The sequence below is a fragment of the Orbicella franksi genome, chromosome 5 (assembly GCF_964199315.1).
Source record: "Orbicella franksi chromosome 5, jaOrbFran1.1, whole genome shotgun sequence".
NCBI lineage: Eukaryota > Metazoa > Cnidaria > Anthozoa > Scleractinia > Merulinidae > Orbicella > Orbicella franksi.
In genome coordinates, this window is record NC_138149.1 from 8,786,905 (window position 1) to 8,801,136 (window position 14,232).

The 14,232-nt window shown below is 38.9% G+C and overlaps 3 protein-coding genes and 1 pseudogene across 4 annotated transcripts in view; 1 reads left to right on the plus strand and 3 right to left on the minus strand.

Annotated features, from left to right (window-relative positions):
• The window catches only part of LOC145488559 (sacsin-like), an 87,892-nt pseudogene that overhangs the window by 26,391 nt on the left and 47,269 nt on the right, over positions 1 to 14,232 (minus strand). Inside the window, exons 5-7 of the transcript XR_014049510.1 lie at positions 9,478 to 9,585; positions 9,097 to 9,204; positions 8,707 to 8,814 (exon numbers count right to left, since the gene is read on the minus strand). The product of XR_014049510.1 is annotated as a sacsin-like (transcript). The remainder of the gene's footprint in view (positions 1 to 8,706; positions 8,815 to 9,096; positions 9,205 to 9,477; positions 9,586 to 14,232) is intronic.
• Positions 1,506 to 5,092, plus strand: LOC145488580 (uncharacterized). Its single transcript, XM_081467471.1, has 2 exons — positions 1,506 to 2,223; positions 3,605 to 5,092. The coding sequence occupies exon 2, from the start codon at positions 3,614 to 3,616 to the stop codon at positions 4,313 to 4,315; it is 702 nt and encodes a 233-aa protein (XP_081323597.1). The 5' UTR covers positions 1,506 to 2,223; positions 3,605 to 3,613; the 3' UTR covers positions 4,316 to 5,092.
• LOC145488578 (uncharacterized) lies at positions 5,131 to 8,671 on the minus strand. The gene is made up of 2 exons (XM_081467469.1): positions 5,923 to 8,671; positions 5,131 to 5,434 (listed from the first exon to the last, which is right to left on the minus strand). The coding sequence occupies exon 1, from the start codon at positions 7,057 to 7,059 to the stop codon at positions 5,983 to 5,985; it is 1,077 nt and encodes a 358-aa protein (XP_081323595.1). The 5' UTR covers positions 7,060 to 8,671; the 3' UTR covers positions 5,131 to 5,434; positions 5,923 to 5,982.
• LOC145486758 (D-inositol 3-phosphate glycosyltransferase-like) lies at positions 12,689 to 14,157 on the minus strand. Its single transcript, XM_081465468.1, has one exon. It carries the CDS (start codon positions 14,015 to 14,017, stop codon positions 12,689 to 12,691), a length of 1,329 nt encoding a protein of 442 aa, XP_081321594.1. The 5' UTR covers positions 14,018 to 14,157.

Genomic DNA, 14,232 nt, shown 5'->3' on the forward strand with positions numbered 1-14,232 from the left:
TCAACTTGTGTGCCTTAAACGCATCTATAATGTCTTTAAAAAGCTAAGCGTCAACATTAGTGCTTCGCTTGATAGATGCGGGTATTTTAAAGCGCCCTGCATAGGGTTGAAAACTAGTCTTGTGCAGACATGCAGCTGTGCTCCATCACAGAACTGAACGACATTAGCGGCTGTGGGGTGCCTGAGGTTCATAACGAATGGTGCCTACAAAATACAAACGTGTTTCCGCCAGATTAAGAAAACGTGAAAAAGTAGATCTTAGCCAGGGTTATTAGAATCCACAAAGAAAACTGGGGACAGTCATTAGTTTTTCCGAGATAATTAGCTACTGCTGACGGTAGCATTTTTCTGAAAAAAAAAAAGGTAAAGATATTTCTTCACAGATTCTCCTAAGGTTCGCCTTTACATGCAGAAAACTAAACATCTTAAAAAACATCTTTAAACTACGTGGTAAGTGCTAACATTAAACCACTTTTGATATGTATTTAATCATGATAACAGAATCGTCGCAACAGCACTCCTCTGGCTTAGCCAAAATACAGTCTACATAACTTTTCCTCACAGCCAAAAACTAATGCATTGTCGAATACGGTTGCCAATTGCAATTCATTCCATAAAATGTAGCTGTAATCACCCCTTTGTTAAAAGTTAAATGAGTTGTTTCATCCTTTCGAAAACTTTGTCGGTGTCCGTTACTTTTTTTCCTGTTACTTTCCAAGTAAGTTAAACATTGACGTCTCTCGCAAGTGTTTTGCGCGCGCATTATGCCATCTACAGTTGAATTTCAGTATGATTTTTTCTACGGATACGATAAAAGGTAGTTTTTCAGCTGGAAGCCGCTCACAGTTAGTGCTTAGCGATATGCTGCTTTTCTGGTAATCTCGGTTTTAGTACAGGCTCGTAATTTTAGTGCGAAATTTGTTTCGGCCACAATAGAATTTTTTTTTAAGTCGCACGCTTGGAAGGGTAGTTAATTACGTCACTAGTTCCAACCCAGGCGCGCGCCTGGCGTTTAAACCATGCCTAAAAAAGAAAGTACCGTCCTTAACTGCCCTTCAGTAATTTTCTGAGCATTTTCTTTTCTGATGGAAAAGTGACACGGCTAAGAAAATGTAAGAAGTTTCAATAAAACGTCGCTTATCATTACTTCCTGCGCACTATTCGTCAGTCTGTTGTCTTTTGCAAAATTTGATGGCACTTCCGGCGGCGAAAGACACAACTGTCCCGCTTTATCTGATCTAAACATGCTCTACCGCATTAATTTTTCCCCTAAATTTCTTGCATCCTGTTAATTTTTTACCCAAATATCCAGTATCCTGAAAACCCCTAATAGGGCCTCACTGGCCTCAGTGATGAACTGATAAAGCTGATCAAGATACACAGATCATAATCTTTTGACTTGATACTGTCTATCGTTTTCTTTTTTTTTTTTCTTTTTTTTTAATACACGACCCCTCCCCCCCCCCCCCCCACCCTACCCTGCAAAAATAACCTAGAAAATTCCTGCAAGCAGAAGCTCATGTTCAAGTCATTCTGGGAAAGCCAGTAACTAGTTTAGCCACAGTACAGAAATGCGTAAAATGACTTTAATGTCGGTTACATTTTCACTTCCTACCCACCCTACCCCTACCCGTTGGAATGCGCATTTGTCAAATGTAACGCAATCTGTGGAATAATGGCGGGTGCACAACAGATCAAAACAGAACTCAGCTTAAACGAGTTCTTGATGAGAATCCTCGATTAAAAGGAAGTTTTAAAGGCTGCTAACAGACTTCTGGGTCAGTTAGGATCTCATAAAATTGTTAAACTTCTTGTAAACGGCGGCTTATGAGGCGAATAATATTGATAGATGTTATGAAGCGGGCTTCGGAGAGTTGAAATCTGCTTAACCGTGGCGATGTCTGAGAGTGATTTCGTACACTAATCACCGAAAATGTGGCTGAAACATACTGGAAATATAACATGAGGCATCGTGGAACATCCAGTTGTCGACATGTCGCGAGATAAGTGGAATATATCATTATTTTCTCTGTGCATCGTTATTTTCACGTTATTAGAGACCTTACGCAACAGGACGGCTCAAGGAGAGGACGGCAAAATTTCATTGTGTGACGTGCGTGACTGCTTGCTTCGTAAGCTATTTGACGCCATTTCCGGTTTATCACTGCCGTCCTCTTAGCGTTCACGACGTGAAAACAAGGAGTTTGAAGTTCTGAGGAAAACGTGAGTATTTTTATCCATTTATTTTCATCTTAACCTTTAATTTTTTGGATTGAACGATAGGAACAGTCTACCTTTTTAGTTACCAGCCTTTGTATATATGGAAATAACTTTTTTTAAAACGAAAATGAAGCCTACTTGTAAACGCATGACGAAGTGCTCAGACTGGCTTATTTGTGAAAATTTAATTCTCCTTCTTTCTAAGTTATTTCTCTGTAATTTTACAGTTTTATGGCAGTTTCTGTTTCATCTTTATCGTCCGAATTACAATTCTGGTGTAAACTAATCTTTTTCTGCCTTTGAGAGTTGTTTTCAGCAGTGTAAGTGCGGGATATATTTTTATTTGTTGTAAACCAACTTTGAAATATAAATTACATTTGTACAGTATGTTGCCCTATTTACGGACACTTCCACTCTTACGATTCTGTATTTCGTAGTAAAGATAAAAAGAAATCTGAACGATACGTTTCGAAGACTTGTTGATTAGTCTGCTTTCATTATTTCGTTTCGTGGCTGAGTTGGGCTCCGTTTAGACAGAAAGATTCAAGTTTTTGTCGAGGTATGTAAAAGTTTTCTAATGTGATTCGTATCGCACGTCGAATTACACTGATGACTTCTTCGCTAAAATCGAAAGAAAATGCTTTAAGCTTCGGAAAATAGGTAACTTTTTAAGTGAATCTTTTTTCATTTGACTTTATTAGACGTATTTTGCAATGATCGAAAAGAATAATTCCAAGAAAAAGGGAGTATTTATCTCGAAGCGAATCGATCGTCAGAAATATTAGGGCACCGAATTTGGCCAACTTTTTCCGTAATTACTAAGAAACCAAGCAGGTTTAGGCGATAAAACTTCATGACTTACTTACCAGCAGTGAAAGCTACATTGTGAGTAAATTTCCGCTCGTTAATCAGGGGCGTAATGCTAGGATTTGGGGTCACACTATGTCACGCCCAGGGTACTTACATAGTCCACTGCAGATGTTCACTCCTGAAAATGGAGTATATAACTACCTAGCACTAGAAAAAATTTATGGCATGTTGATTCTTCGGATTCACACTTTTCGCCACCTGGATAAAAAGGTTTGCTTGTTGTGTACTGAAAAAAATATCTCACAAAAGGGGGTCATGGGCACCCCAGGACCCCCCTTGCTATAACTCTGTTAGTGCTCTGTTGAGGTAAGATATTGTGGTTATTGCAAAAAGTGTCCGGAATTATAAGGCCAACATGCTGTACTTCAATCCTCTTCAAAAATAATGCAGTGTGCCTTTCGCAAAAGAAATTCTGATCCCAAAGACCGTTGCATGTGAAGTAATCAACCTCTTAGCTTCATTTTATATAATTAAAAACCAAGAATTTCAACATGTTTGTTTCTTCATAACCTAGAACAGAAAGATGGAGTGGAAAACAGAATGTGATCTACTTCTATTGCAAGAAATAGTTGTGTCCGAACCTTACCAGTACAAGGCTTCAACAAGGGAGAGAGGAAAGATATGGGAAGATATCACAGAAAGGTTGAATGCCACTGAAGCATTTGGAAATCGACTTGGACACAAAAGAGCTGTGAGAGACAGGTATGCCCTGTTGGCCAAGAAATTTAAGAAGAGAATGGCAGAAGAGGAAAGTGCGAGTGGAATTTCACCCGAGATGTCAGAAACGGACAAGCTGCTTGACCAGATTATGGAGAGATTTGAGGAGAGCGACAGGGAGGCTTGTGAGAATTCAGAACAGGGCGAGAAAAATAAAGAAAATGACAGAAAAAAAGCAGAAGAGATGAGGAAGCGTTCCATGGAGAAACTTGGAGAGACCAAGAAAAGAAAGGCTGAGGACGGTGAAGTAACACCCAGAAAGAGAGCATCAGGGTCGGAAACCCTTGTGTACTTGAGAGAAAAGGCTGAAAAGGAATTTGACCTGAGGAAAGGAGAACTGGAAGTTAAGAAAGATGAACAATCTGCACAACTACAGATGTTTCAGTTCATGCAACAACAACTACAGCAACAGCAACAACAGCAGCAGCAGCAAATGCAATTACAACAGCGGCAGCAGCAGCTTCAAAATCAACTTCTCATGACACTTATTGAAAAAATTAATAAATAAGTGTATAATTTAAGACATGGATAAGGTTTGTTTTGGGTACACATTTTTATTGGTTCATATCATGCAATTGTTTTATGATTTGATTGAACCACAAACATGAATGTCTGTTGAAATGTGAATCAGTTATTTAATTAATATTAATAATTTGAAGGTTTAAAAAGTAATATTGTACAATGCTTTGAATGTGTCTTCATCCTCTATTGTAACAATTTTTTTTACGGATTTAGACATTAGACTGGTGTTTTCTTTAAACTTCAAATATTCTTTAAGAACAAGTTCACCTTCATAATTTTTAGTCATTCATACACATAAAAGGCTTCTGAACATTGTGATCATTATTTAACACATATTTATACAATAAAATATATATTTCCTTATAAAAACCTTCATCATGTTGTCAATTAAACTTTTCCAATAGGGGAAAAGTTAAAAAAAACTAAGGGAATTAAATACCCTTTAAGTAAGAATTTAGGTTCAGAAAAACCTTCTCTACATACAGGGGAAGGGGCTGAGTGTCTGGGGTACTCTCAATCTGGCAAACCATAGTCTTGCCACACTGAAATTTAAGACAAGTTGAATATCAAACTTTTTTGATGCTCATTTCACTGTTACATCGCAGCATTTAACAAAACAGCAAAGCCATTTCATAATCAACTATGGTTCTAAGAACACTCTGCAATTAATTATGCCATTACTTCATATGAACATTATCAGAAGGGGGAAGGGGGGGTGCAAAAACTTAACTCCCACAGCAGCAACCTTGTACAACTTTTCCTCAAACAATGAAATAAGAAAAGAAATGTCTGGTAAACGATTTGAAATTCCAGTTTGTTACATTTGTTATTTCTTGAAAAGACTAAACCCACAAATCTGACAGCAAAAAAAATGAAACACCAATGTTTTGCAATTAAATTACAGGAAAACCTGAGAACATTTAAGTTTTTGACATAACTCAGTTGTGCCCCCAGTCCATAAACTTCCTCAAAACAAATAGAATGGATGCTTCATTTTGTAAAGCCTACAATCAGCATGGCTTAAAAATTCTTCAAACTGACATGTATTAAGCTTAACTAATGGCCAGGGTGGGAGGCGCAGTGGCCTAATGGTTAGTGTGCTGGACTCCAGATTGGGCAGTCCGGGTTGAAGCCCTGGCTGGGGCACTGTGTTGTGTTCTTGGGCAAGATACTTTACTCTCGTAGAGCCTCTCTCCACCCAGGTGTATAAATGGGTATCGGCGAATTTACTGCTTGGGGGTAACCCTGCGATGGACTAGCATCCCATCCGGGGGGGAGTAGAAATACTCCTAGTCCCTTCATGCTACAGAAACCGAGATCAGCTCCGGCCTGATGGGCCACTAGGCTCGTATACAGACTTTCTTTTTTACTGATGACCAGGGGGTAACTCTCCTGGGTAACTCCCATATGAAAGGAATAAGGCTACTTGTCTGTAATAAACCATGCCCTTAAAGAAGACAAATCCGGATGTTGCTTGAACGTAATTTGATCTTTGTTTGCAATCCTAAAAAATAGCTGAAAATATTTGTGGTTTATCACCAATTGAGACAACATCCAAGACTTGCACCCTACTGTACATGCAAGTGAGATGACAAGCATTCCAATCAATTTCATATGGGAGTCCCCAGGTACTGATTGATTAAAAATAATATCTTAAATAAAGTAACCCTGTAATGAAGGCGGTTCGACACCAAAGAACGAGGAAGTATTTGACCCATAAAGACATGAGTGGGCATTTCTTAATAAGGCACAAATAATATACATTTTGCCTACGGCACTGAGTCCAACTTTGAGATCCCTTTTGAAATCTAAAAAAGTAAAGTATTGCAAAATGTCTCCAAATACCCACTCCACAGCTGTTCTTACTTTACTCATGGACAAATTATATTGTTGCTGCTGCGGTGTTAAGGCATTGCCTTTAAATGGTCCCTGAAGGTGGACTCTCAGTGGGTATGCAGGGTCCCCATACACACAGAGTGGTTGGCCAGTTGGGGAAACACAGTGGTTTTCTAACATCGGTAGAAGGCCAGACATCGCCAACATCCCACTGTCGCGTCTTCTTCCCTCGACGGGACCAAAAAGGTTTGCGATAAGTCCATTGGGTGCAACAACACTCTGAAACTTAATTGCGTGGACTCTTTTGTGCCCATTGTAAAGTACTCTTTGATTTTCGCCAGGCCTACAGACTGGTCGAACCGTCCCATCTATAAATCCCCAACAGTTGTCAAGGGCCGCTCCTTTCCGGTAGATTGCTTCAGAGAATTGAGCCAGTTGTGCTTGAGACAGCCACGGTTGGTTCAGACGTGAGAGTAAACGTCCAAACTGCACATGAAGCAAATCCATCGCTTCTCCCACCACCATGCTCAACTGGGGAACAGGTCTTCCGAAACGCGGTACAAGGTCTTCGTATCTACACGGATACGCAAATCGACGTAAAAGCATACACAGTGCTTCATCGCTGTACACGGAAAAACGATTTGGGCAAGTGATTTTGTCCGGAAGATTAAACACATCGACTAAAGCGTATATGTCATGTTTCAAAAAGCGAAATTCGCTTTTGCACTCGTCGTCGGAAAGACTGTCAAGATCAAATTTGTCGTATTTCCAGTACGGGATTTCGAGGTTCTTCGAAGTGTTCACATCGTAAAGCAACAGTAGTTCTTCGTCATCAATCAAATTCAGGTCATTAGTGAGTAAAAGTGCTTCTCTTGCTTCCCTAAATGTAGCCATTTTAGCTTCAAGTCATCTCCATGTCGTGTTGTGTTGCGTAAGGTTTGTTTACGTTTAGGACGGCAACATCATTGCTCGCGTGCTCAGCCCAGTCCTCGCGCGATCTGAGGTCGCCGTCCACATCGAACCGTCCTGTTGCGTAAGGTCTCTATTATGCTAATTAGGACGGCGGTCTTAGTTGACAAAAACACAGCTTAAACTTCTTCGTCTAACATTTTACAGTTTTAGCTGCCCCAAAATTTTATTGCATGTTTTTACGGGTGAGACATTGCTCTTTAAGTGGAGGGTAGTTTTGGGATCTCAAGTGATGTACTTTTGGCGATATTTTCCTTTAAACTTCGCCTTTTTTATGGCGCTTCATGAGTAGTCCGAAAGGGAAGAAATTTAAAATTCTGTAGAAAAATCAGGTGATCATCAAATTGCCAAAACAGCCTCTCAATGTAACAAGAAACATTTGCTTGTCTCGAATAAAGGGTTTTTACCCGGAGTTAGATCGTTTTCTTTGTATGGCAAATTGTTAAAAATGTGCCCTAAAATGGCCGCTGAAAGCCCTCTCAGAGGGGCAAAACCAAGATGGTGGCCCCAGCGCTAAAATACGAATCGAATTGAACTGAAAGTTATATTTTTGTGAATCACTCATCTAGACCATTCATCTGAGAAAGTTTGAGGAATTTGATTTTTTCTGGTCCAAATAGCCATAGTTGAAAATTACAGAGGACATCTCTTAAACATGTTTACCGATGAAATACCAGGTGAGCTTTCACACGAAAACATATCTTCACACTTGAGAATAACATGCCATCTTCATATGTGAAAAGATCACCATTACTATGGTTACATAATAAATGGTACCTTTTGCAGCAAAAGTGGAATGGTTTGGGATTTTATTGGTGTTTATATAATAAATAGAACATTACATGGCCATTTAGAGACAAACATTTCACTTACTCATGAAATATTCCACAACACTTGAAGAGAAATTTCTTATCTCCATACAGCCATGTACATGTAATATCCTCTATTTCCCAGGCATGTGGAAGTTGTGGAGTAGTAGGAGATCAAAGGGTGGTGAAATGCTGAGTGCACTTTCACAAGGCTAGATCCCAGGCTTCCACATGTGCCAAAATGGCATCCATGCCAAAGAAATCACGGGGGTCATGTTTTTTTTTCCTTGTTGTTTTTTGTTTTCTTTTTGTTTTTTGTCAATCCACCAACCATAGCAAAGGTAATTAAAGATACATTGCAAGCACGATTTTCTGATTGAGACTGTTGAAATTTTGAGTAAAAGAACAGCTGTTCAACAAAAAACATGGAAATTATATTTAATAGTCATGAATAGCTATAGTTTGGCTTGGTTTGGCTTTGTTTTGGAAAAGACAATGACAGATAAGATTCTGAAATAGAATTTGTCTACTGATAAAAAACATTCAACACACAAGTCAATTATTATCATTGTCTTGATGTGACGCTATGTTCACTGAGCGATTAACACAATCTGAAAATATTCAAAGTACACAACCTGCTACTAAGCAGCCATTACCCCTTCTAAGTGGCTGCCTCCCATTTCCCCAACGGTGTGAGGGGGGAGTGAGGGTAGGGTTTGACTGCATTATAATTGCCAAAAAAAAAGACTTTTTTAAAACTAACCTTTAGATGTATCTTTCTCAAAGTCTGCTTTGCATGATTCATACTCTTCTTCTGAAATTGTTGTTTTCAGTTTCAACTCAGCAAGGCTAAATTCTGTCGAGATCTCTTCTGTGACAAAGACAATGACAGATAAGATTCTAAAATAGAATTTGACTACTAATAAAAACATTCAACACAAAAGTCATTTATTATCATTGCCTTGATGTGACTCTATGTTCACTAAGCGATTAACCCAATCTACAAAATATTCAAAGTACACAACCTGCTAAGCAGCCATTACCCCTTTTAAGTGGCTGCCTCCCATTTCCCCAATGGTGTGGGGTTGGGGTGGGGAGGGGGGGGGGGGTTCGACTACATTATAATTGCAAAAAAAACTTTTTTGAAACTAACCTTTAGATGTATCTTTCTCAAAGTCTGCTTTGCATGATTTATACTCTTCTTCTGAAATTGTTGTTTTCAGTTTCAACTCAGCAAGGCTAAATTCTGTCGAGATCTCTTCTGTGACAAAGACAATGACAGAGAAGATTCTAAAATAGAATTTGACTACTGATAAAAATATTCAACACACAAGTCATTTATTATGATCATTGTCTTGATGTGACTCCATGTTCACTAAGCGAATAACCCAATCTAAAAAATATTCAAATTACACAACCTGCTACTAAGCAGCCATTACCCCTTTTAAGTGGCTGCCTCCCATTTCCCCAACAGTGGGGGGCGGGGGTTCGACTGCATTATAATTGCGAAAAAAAAAACCTTTTTAAAACTAACCTTTAGATGTATCTTTCTCAAAGTATGCTTTGCATGATTTATACTCTTCTTCTGAAATTGTTGTTTTCAGTTTCAACTCAGCTAGGCTAAATTCTCTCAAGATCTCTTCTGTGGCAAAGCTTCTTTGAATCACTTCACCAAGATGGCCAGATGAATAATCTTCCCACAGTCTCTCCAAGATTTGGAGTGAATCACACTTCACTGTTATCAGCAAACTTCCTGTACGAACATCTGCAATAAGGCCTCCAATTTTTTCCATGTAAGTCAAAAAATCATCACAGTCATCCTTGCAACTAAATGGTTTCACGCGAAGGTAGTTGGTAGCAATTAAACGTAAGACTTGTCCTTCTGTAGGAATGGAATTGGGTGTTTGGGGAGCTTCAGCATTTGCACATGAAGACTGGTTCTGTCCTGATGACACAGGTCCTGCAGATGCACCATGTTGCCCAACATTTCCTGATCCCCCTGATTCTACGGTTGAAACAGGAGTTCTATCCTGTGTGTTGTGTTCTGTAGGTGTCATGGTTTCCACATCAATCTTTAATTTCAAAGCTGATGAAAAAATTATTTTTTAATAATTGCACATATTAGTTTTTAAATCCTTTATTAGTTGTTATATATTTACTTTTGTTATCAGGCAGACATGTCAAGGGAATTATTACAAGCAAATGGTCAATAATATAATTATATACTTTTTTGCCCTGTAACCCACTAGGAAAAATTAATGAACATCTAAACAAATGATTCTTCCCACTAGCGCTTCCTAAAATATTAGAACCAGTAGGGAGAACTGGTGTAAACGTACATGAATGTTAAATTCTCAACAAAATGCATTTAATTAAAGCCCAGTTCAGACTCCGTAATTCACATGAGCAGAATCAAATTCAATGAATCAAGTTCATATAAAGTACAGTGTCTGAATCAATTGGAAACAGCAGATTGAATTCGCATAGACTTCGCTGTTTTTCACCCCCTGGCACAGCCAGGAATAACAGCTCTGGACCAGATTCGATTCAGATACTGACCTTTAAATAAGCCGAACCAATTAAATTGAAGGGATGTGTGGAGTAAAGCCCTAAGTGACTTTGGAAAATTCTGAGGTAGGCAGGATTGAAATTCATGTACTTACCAGCTACGTGTATTTTCACAGTTTACTCTGGTCTTAATTATTGTCTAGAAAGAACTCTTAATTATTACCAAGTTCTTTTTAGACAATAATTAAAACCAGAGTAAACAGCAACAATGGCTGGAATCTATTTCAATATTGGTTACCTCAAAGTTTTCCAAACGTCACTTGGGGCTTTATTTCACACACCCCTTCAATTAATTTTAATTCATGTATTTGTAATGTATTTTTAAGACCTGAGCATGGACAAAAGACATTAGTATACATTGTACATCAGTGCATTAAAATGGCAGCTTGGTGGGTTTCACTCCTTAGAGAAGAGGTTGATATGTGCAGTTGGTGTTTTCCTGTTTTTGTGTGCAAACTTGCTGCCAATAGCTTGGTAAACAGCATCAAATTTAATGTGCATTCATCATGGTTTTCGTGCTTTTGTTTGAATTACATTCAAACATTGCATTTGTTAATTGACCTATATATTGCAGTTATGCTTTTTGCCCAACAAGTGCTATATTTCATGACACACAAAAAGGTTCAAAGTTGAAATTGTAAGTTGAAGTTAAGTTTATACAAAGTATGAACTGGTTTATCAGTTGTTTTGCCCTAGCGGTTAAAGAGGTTAAATGCAGCTTGCAGTTTGCTTTCAGTTTCACAACTGACCAAAATGCACTTTTATCTCCTACTGAATTTAGTTCAGTTGGAATTACTGGTAAGATCCACACCTCAATGAATTCAGCTTATCCAAATTAATTTCTTATCAGTAAGGGTTTTTTAAAACATTTGACAATAAAAATAAACGGTAAAAGTTTGCAACGTTTCAACCGCTCTTCGGTCATTATCAAGCAAGATGTAAGAAGTAAAATTTGCATAGATATATATAGCTACAAAGAGGTAAGAATGTGTGAAAATTATTAATGAAGTAAAAATATGTAAAAAGTATGTAAAAGAATTTACAAAGTAGTGCTAAAAACAATAAAAAACATGTAAAACTAATTAATAAAGAAAAAAAAAAGATTATTTAAAAACTTTCGCATGAATAGAGTCAGATTGTACATTGAGACTTGGTCTCAGTTCATGAATAAAAAACATTTCGAAACAACAGGAACAGGTTTGAATTTGCTTGAGCTCATGTGAAGTACAGTGTCTGAACCGGGCATAAGACCTCAGGTTGAAATCATCCATTTTTTTTTCCTCCACCTTGTCACGTACTGGATTTGTTCCCAAATCCAATTCCTCATATCAGAGGTTGGGGTTCAATCTGCCATTTTTTACACAAGAGTGTGGTTACCAATATTATGCATGAGCAGACCATTATTTCAGGGATCCATATTTGCGGTCATCCAATCGTCCATGACGACTAAAATATCATAGGGACGACCAAATCAAGACAGAAACTCATCCACTGGACGAGTTTAGTTTGACTCTACCATTTTGGTCCACCATCATGCATGATTTGGTATTCTCCATGAATGAAATCATTGCAGTTGCAATTTTCAAATTGTCAACTGCTGATGCCCTGTACTGCATCTGCATCCACAAAAACATGTGGCGCAATTGCATCGATTGTTTTGATCAGGATACATGTATGTTGTTTAGTAAATATGTTGACACTTTGGAAAAACAAGCCAAATACAAGCAGGAAGAGTGAGAGCGTCCCTTTCTGCCTTCATGGCAGTCAAAGAGGCCTTGGCTTTCATTTGTACTTGGATTTTCTATGTCTGCTCACAGCCACAACTACGGATCTGATGTATTGGGAGACTGATAATAAAAAAGTAACCTTCCATTTACATACTGTTTTGTTGCCAGTCTTCCCTGTTGAACAGGCAAGTAAAATTTTGCCAAGGCAAGTATGTCATCTGGCATACTTGCCCAGCTGATGACTTGACGAGAAAAACAAATATGGATCCCTGTTATATGCAGGTCACATGGCGGGCTCTTGGCCAGTGAAAAGGAAGAGGTAAAAGCACCGGCTGATGAAAACTAAAATTTATGATTGTCCTGCTTTCTAATCAAAACCTTGATGAACAGGTACATCATACCATTAGCATCAGACTGTTATGCGGAACACTGACCTTGAGAAAGTCAGTTTTAGCAACTTTCATTACTCTGATTAGTAAGTCTACATTGTAGAAACCTAGAAAAAAGCATAATAGTGGAACAGGAAGACATAGTAACCATACCATTCAAGCTTTCCACTAAATCCTGGATCATCCTTTTGAATCTCTCACATTCATTGCTCCAAGGGTAAGTTTTATTGTAGTTGTCTCTTAGCAGCCTCGCACTGTTTTCTCTCTCTCCTGGACTTTGGCTGCGCAGTTGTTGGATCCTTCGACCCCACTCTTCATGGTCATTCGATTCAACAATGACAGACTCCCCACCTTCTACTTCATGCAAAGCTTCAGCTATTCCTGATTCACCTGCAACAAGAACAGGTATACCAGCAGAAATAGCTTCCAGGGCAACCAATCCAAACCCCTCCGTACGCGATGGAAGTGCAACCACATCAGACTCATGAAACATCATTTTAAGTTCATCTTGCTTATTGCAGTAACTGCGGATTGTTATTTGGTTGCGGCTTATACATGTTTCCTCAAGAAACCATTCTTCTATTTTTCTGTGTTCACCAGGAGATGAGCCAACAAATGTTAGCTCAAACATCTTGTCAAGTGATCCTATGGCATTTGCAACAATGTCATAACCTTTGAGGGTGAGATCTTCAAAACTTGCCCGACCAAACATAAAGACCTTGAAATTCGTTACCACTGATCTATCCAGCTGTAATGACTCGGTGAAAAACTTTTGCAAAATCCCAGAAGTGATTCTCTCGACCACAACATTTGGAAGGCTTCTTTTGTACTTCTGTTGTAGCCGTGATCCAACTGCGACAACTACATCTGCTGCTCTACACAGCTCAATTTCACTTTTATGTTTCTTTTCATTCTCTTCGATTGTATCGACAGTAGCACTCTGGGTTGCCTTGAACTTTCCAAGGTCTTCACAAAACACATGGACAAAATGCATCCACTTGCACTTTGCGATTTGGACAATAAAATAGGCAGGGGTACCAAACTTTCTTCCGTGGCCTACCACGATGTCCGGATTCCGAAGTTCCGGAGGTGGAATTTTCAGCCAATCCTGAGGATCAGGCGATCCAGGAATACTCTTGGCAGTGATCAAATTCACTCGATGTTGTCTGGCGTCTTCTCTTCCCACTTCATCGCTATGGGCAACATAGCAATCAACTTTGATGCTGTCGCTTGCTGTTTTTGCCAAATTAACAGCAAATTCTCTGTTGAAAGTGGACAGACCACCTTTTGAAGACTTCCACTCGTCACAGAGAAACATAACATCGATACACTTCGAATGTTTCTGCCGTTCATCGTTACTTGCCGCACTCGAGGTTTGTTCGCAGGCCATTATGCGCACGACAGAGCTTCCTTTCAGCAGTTAATGACTCTTCTTTTGCTGAAGAGCAGCTTCGTCGGTTGCTTCCTCGTGAATCTCTTGTAGGGAATCCTCCGTGGGAAAAAAGATGGCGACTGGTACATTTACCCACAGTTCTTAGCGCACGACAACTTAAGAAACGTTTTTAAAATCGTAGCGTTGCACTTTTGTCCTACGTGGCAGACATG

Coding starts and splice junctions, on each gene's coding strand:
- LOC145486758 (XM_081465468.1), bottom strand. CDS start 14,017: ATGGCCTGCGAACAAACCTCGAGTGCGGCAAGTAACGATGAACGGCAG.
- LOC145488580 (XM_081467471.1), top strand. CDS start 3,614: ATGGAGTGGAAAACAGAATGTGATCTACTTCTATTGCAAGAAATAGTT.
- LOC145488578 (XM_081467469.1), bottom strand. CDS start 7,059: ATGGCTACATTTAGGGAAGCAAGAGAAGCACTTTTACTCACTAATGAC.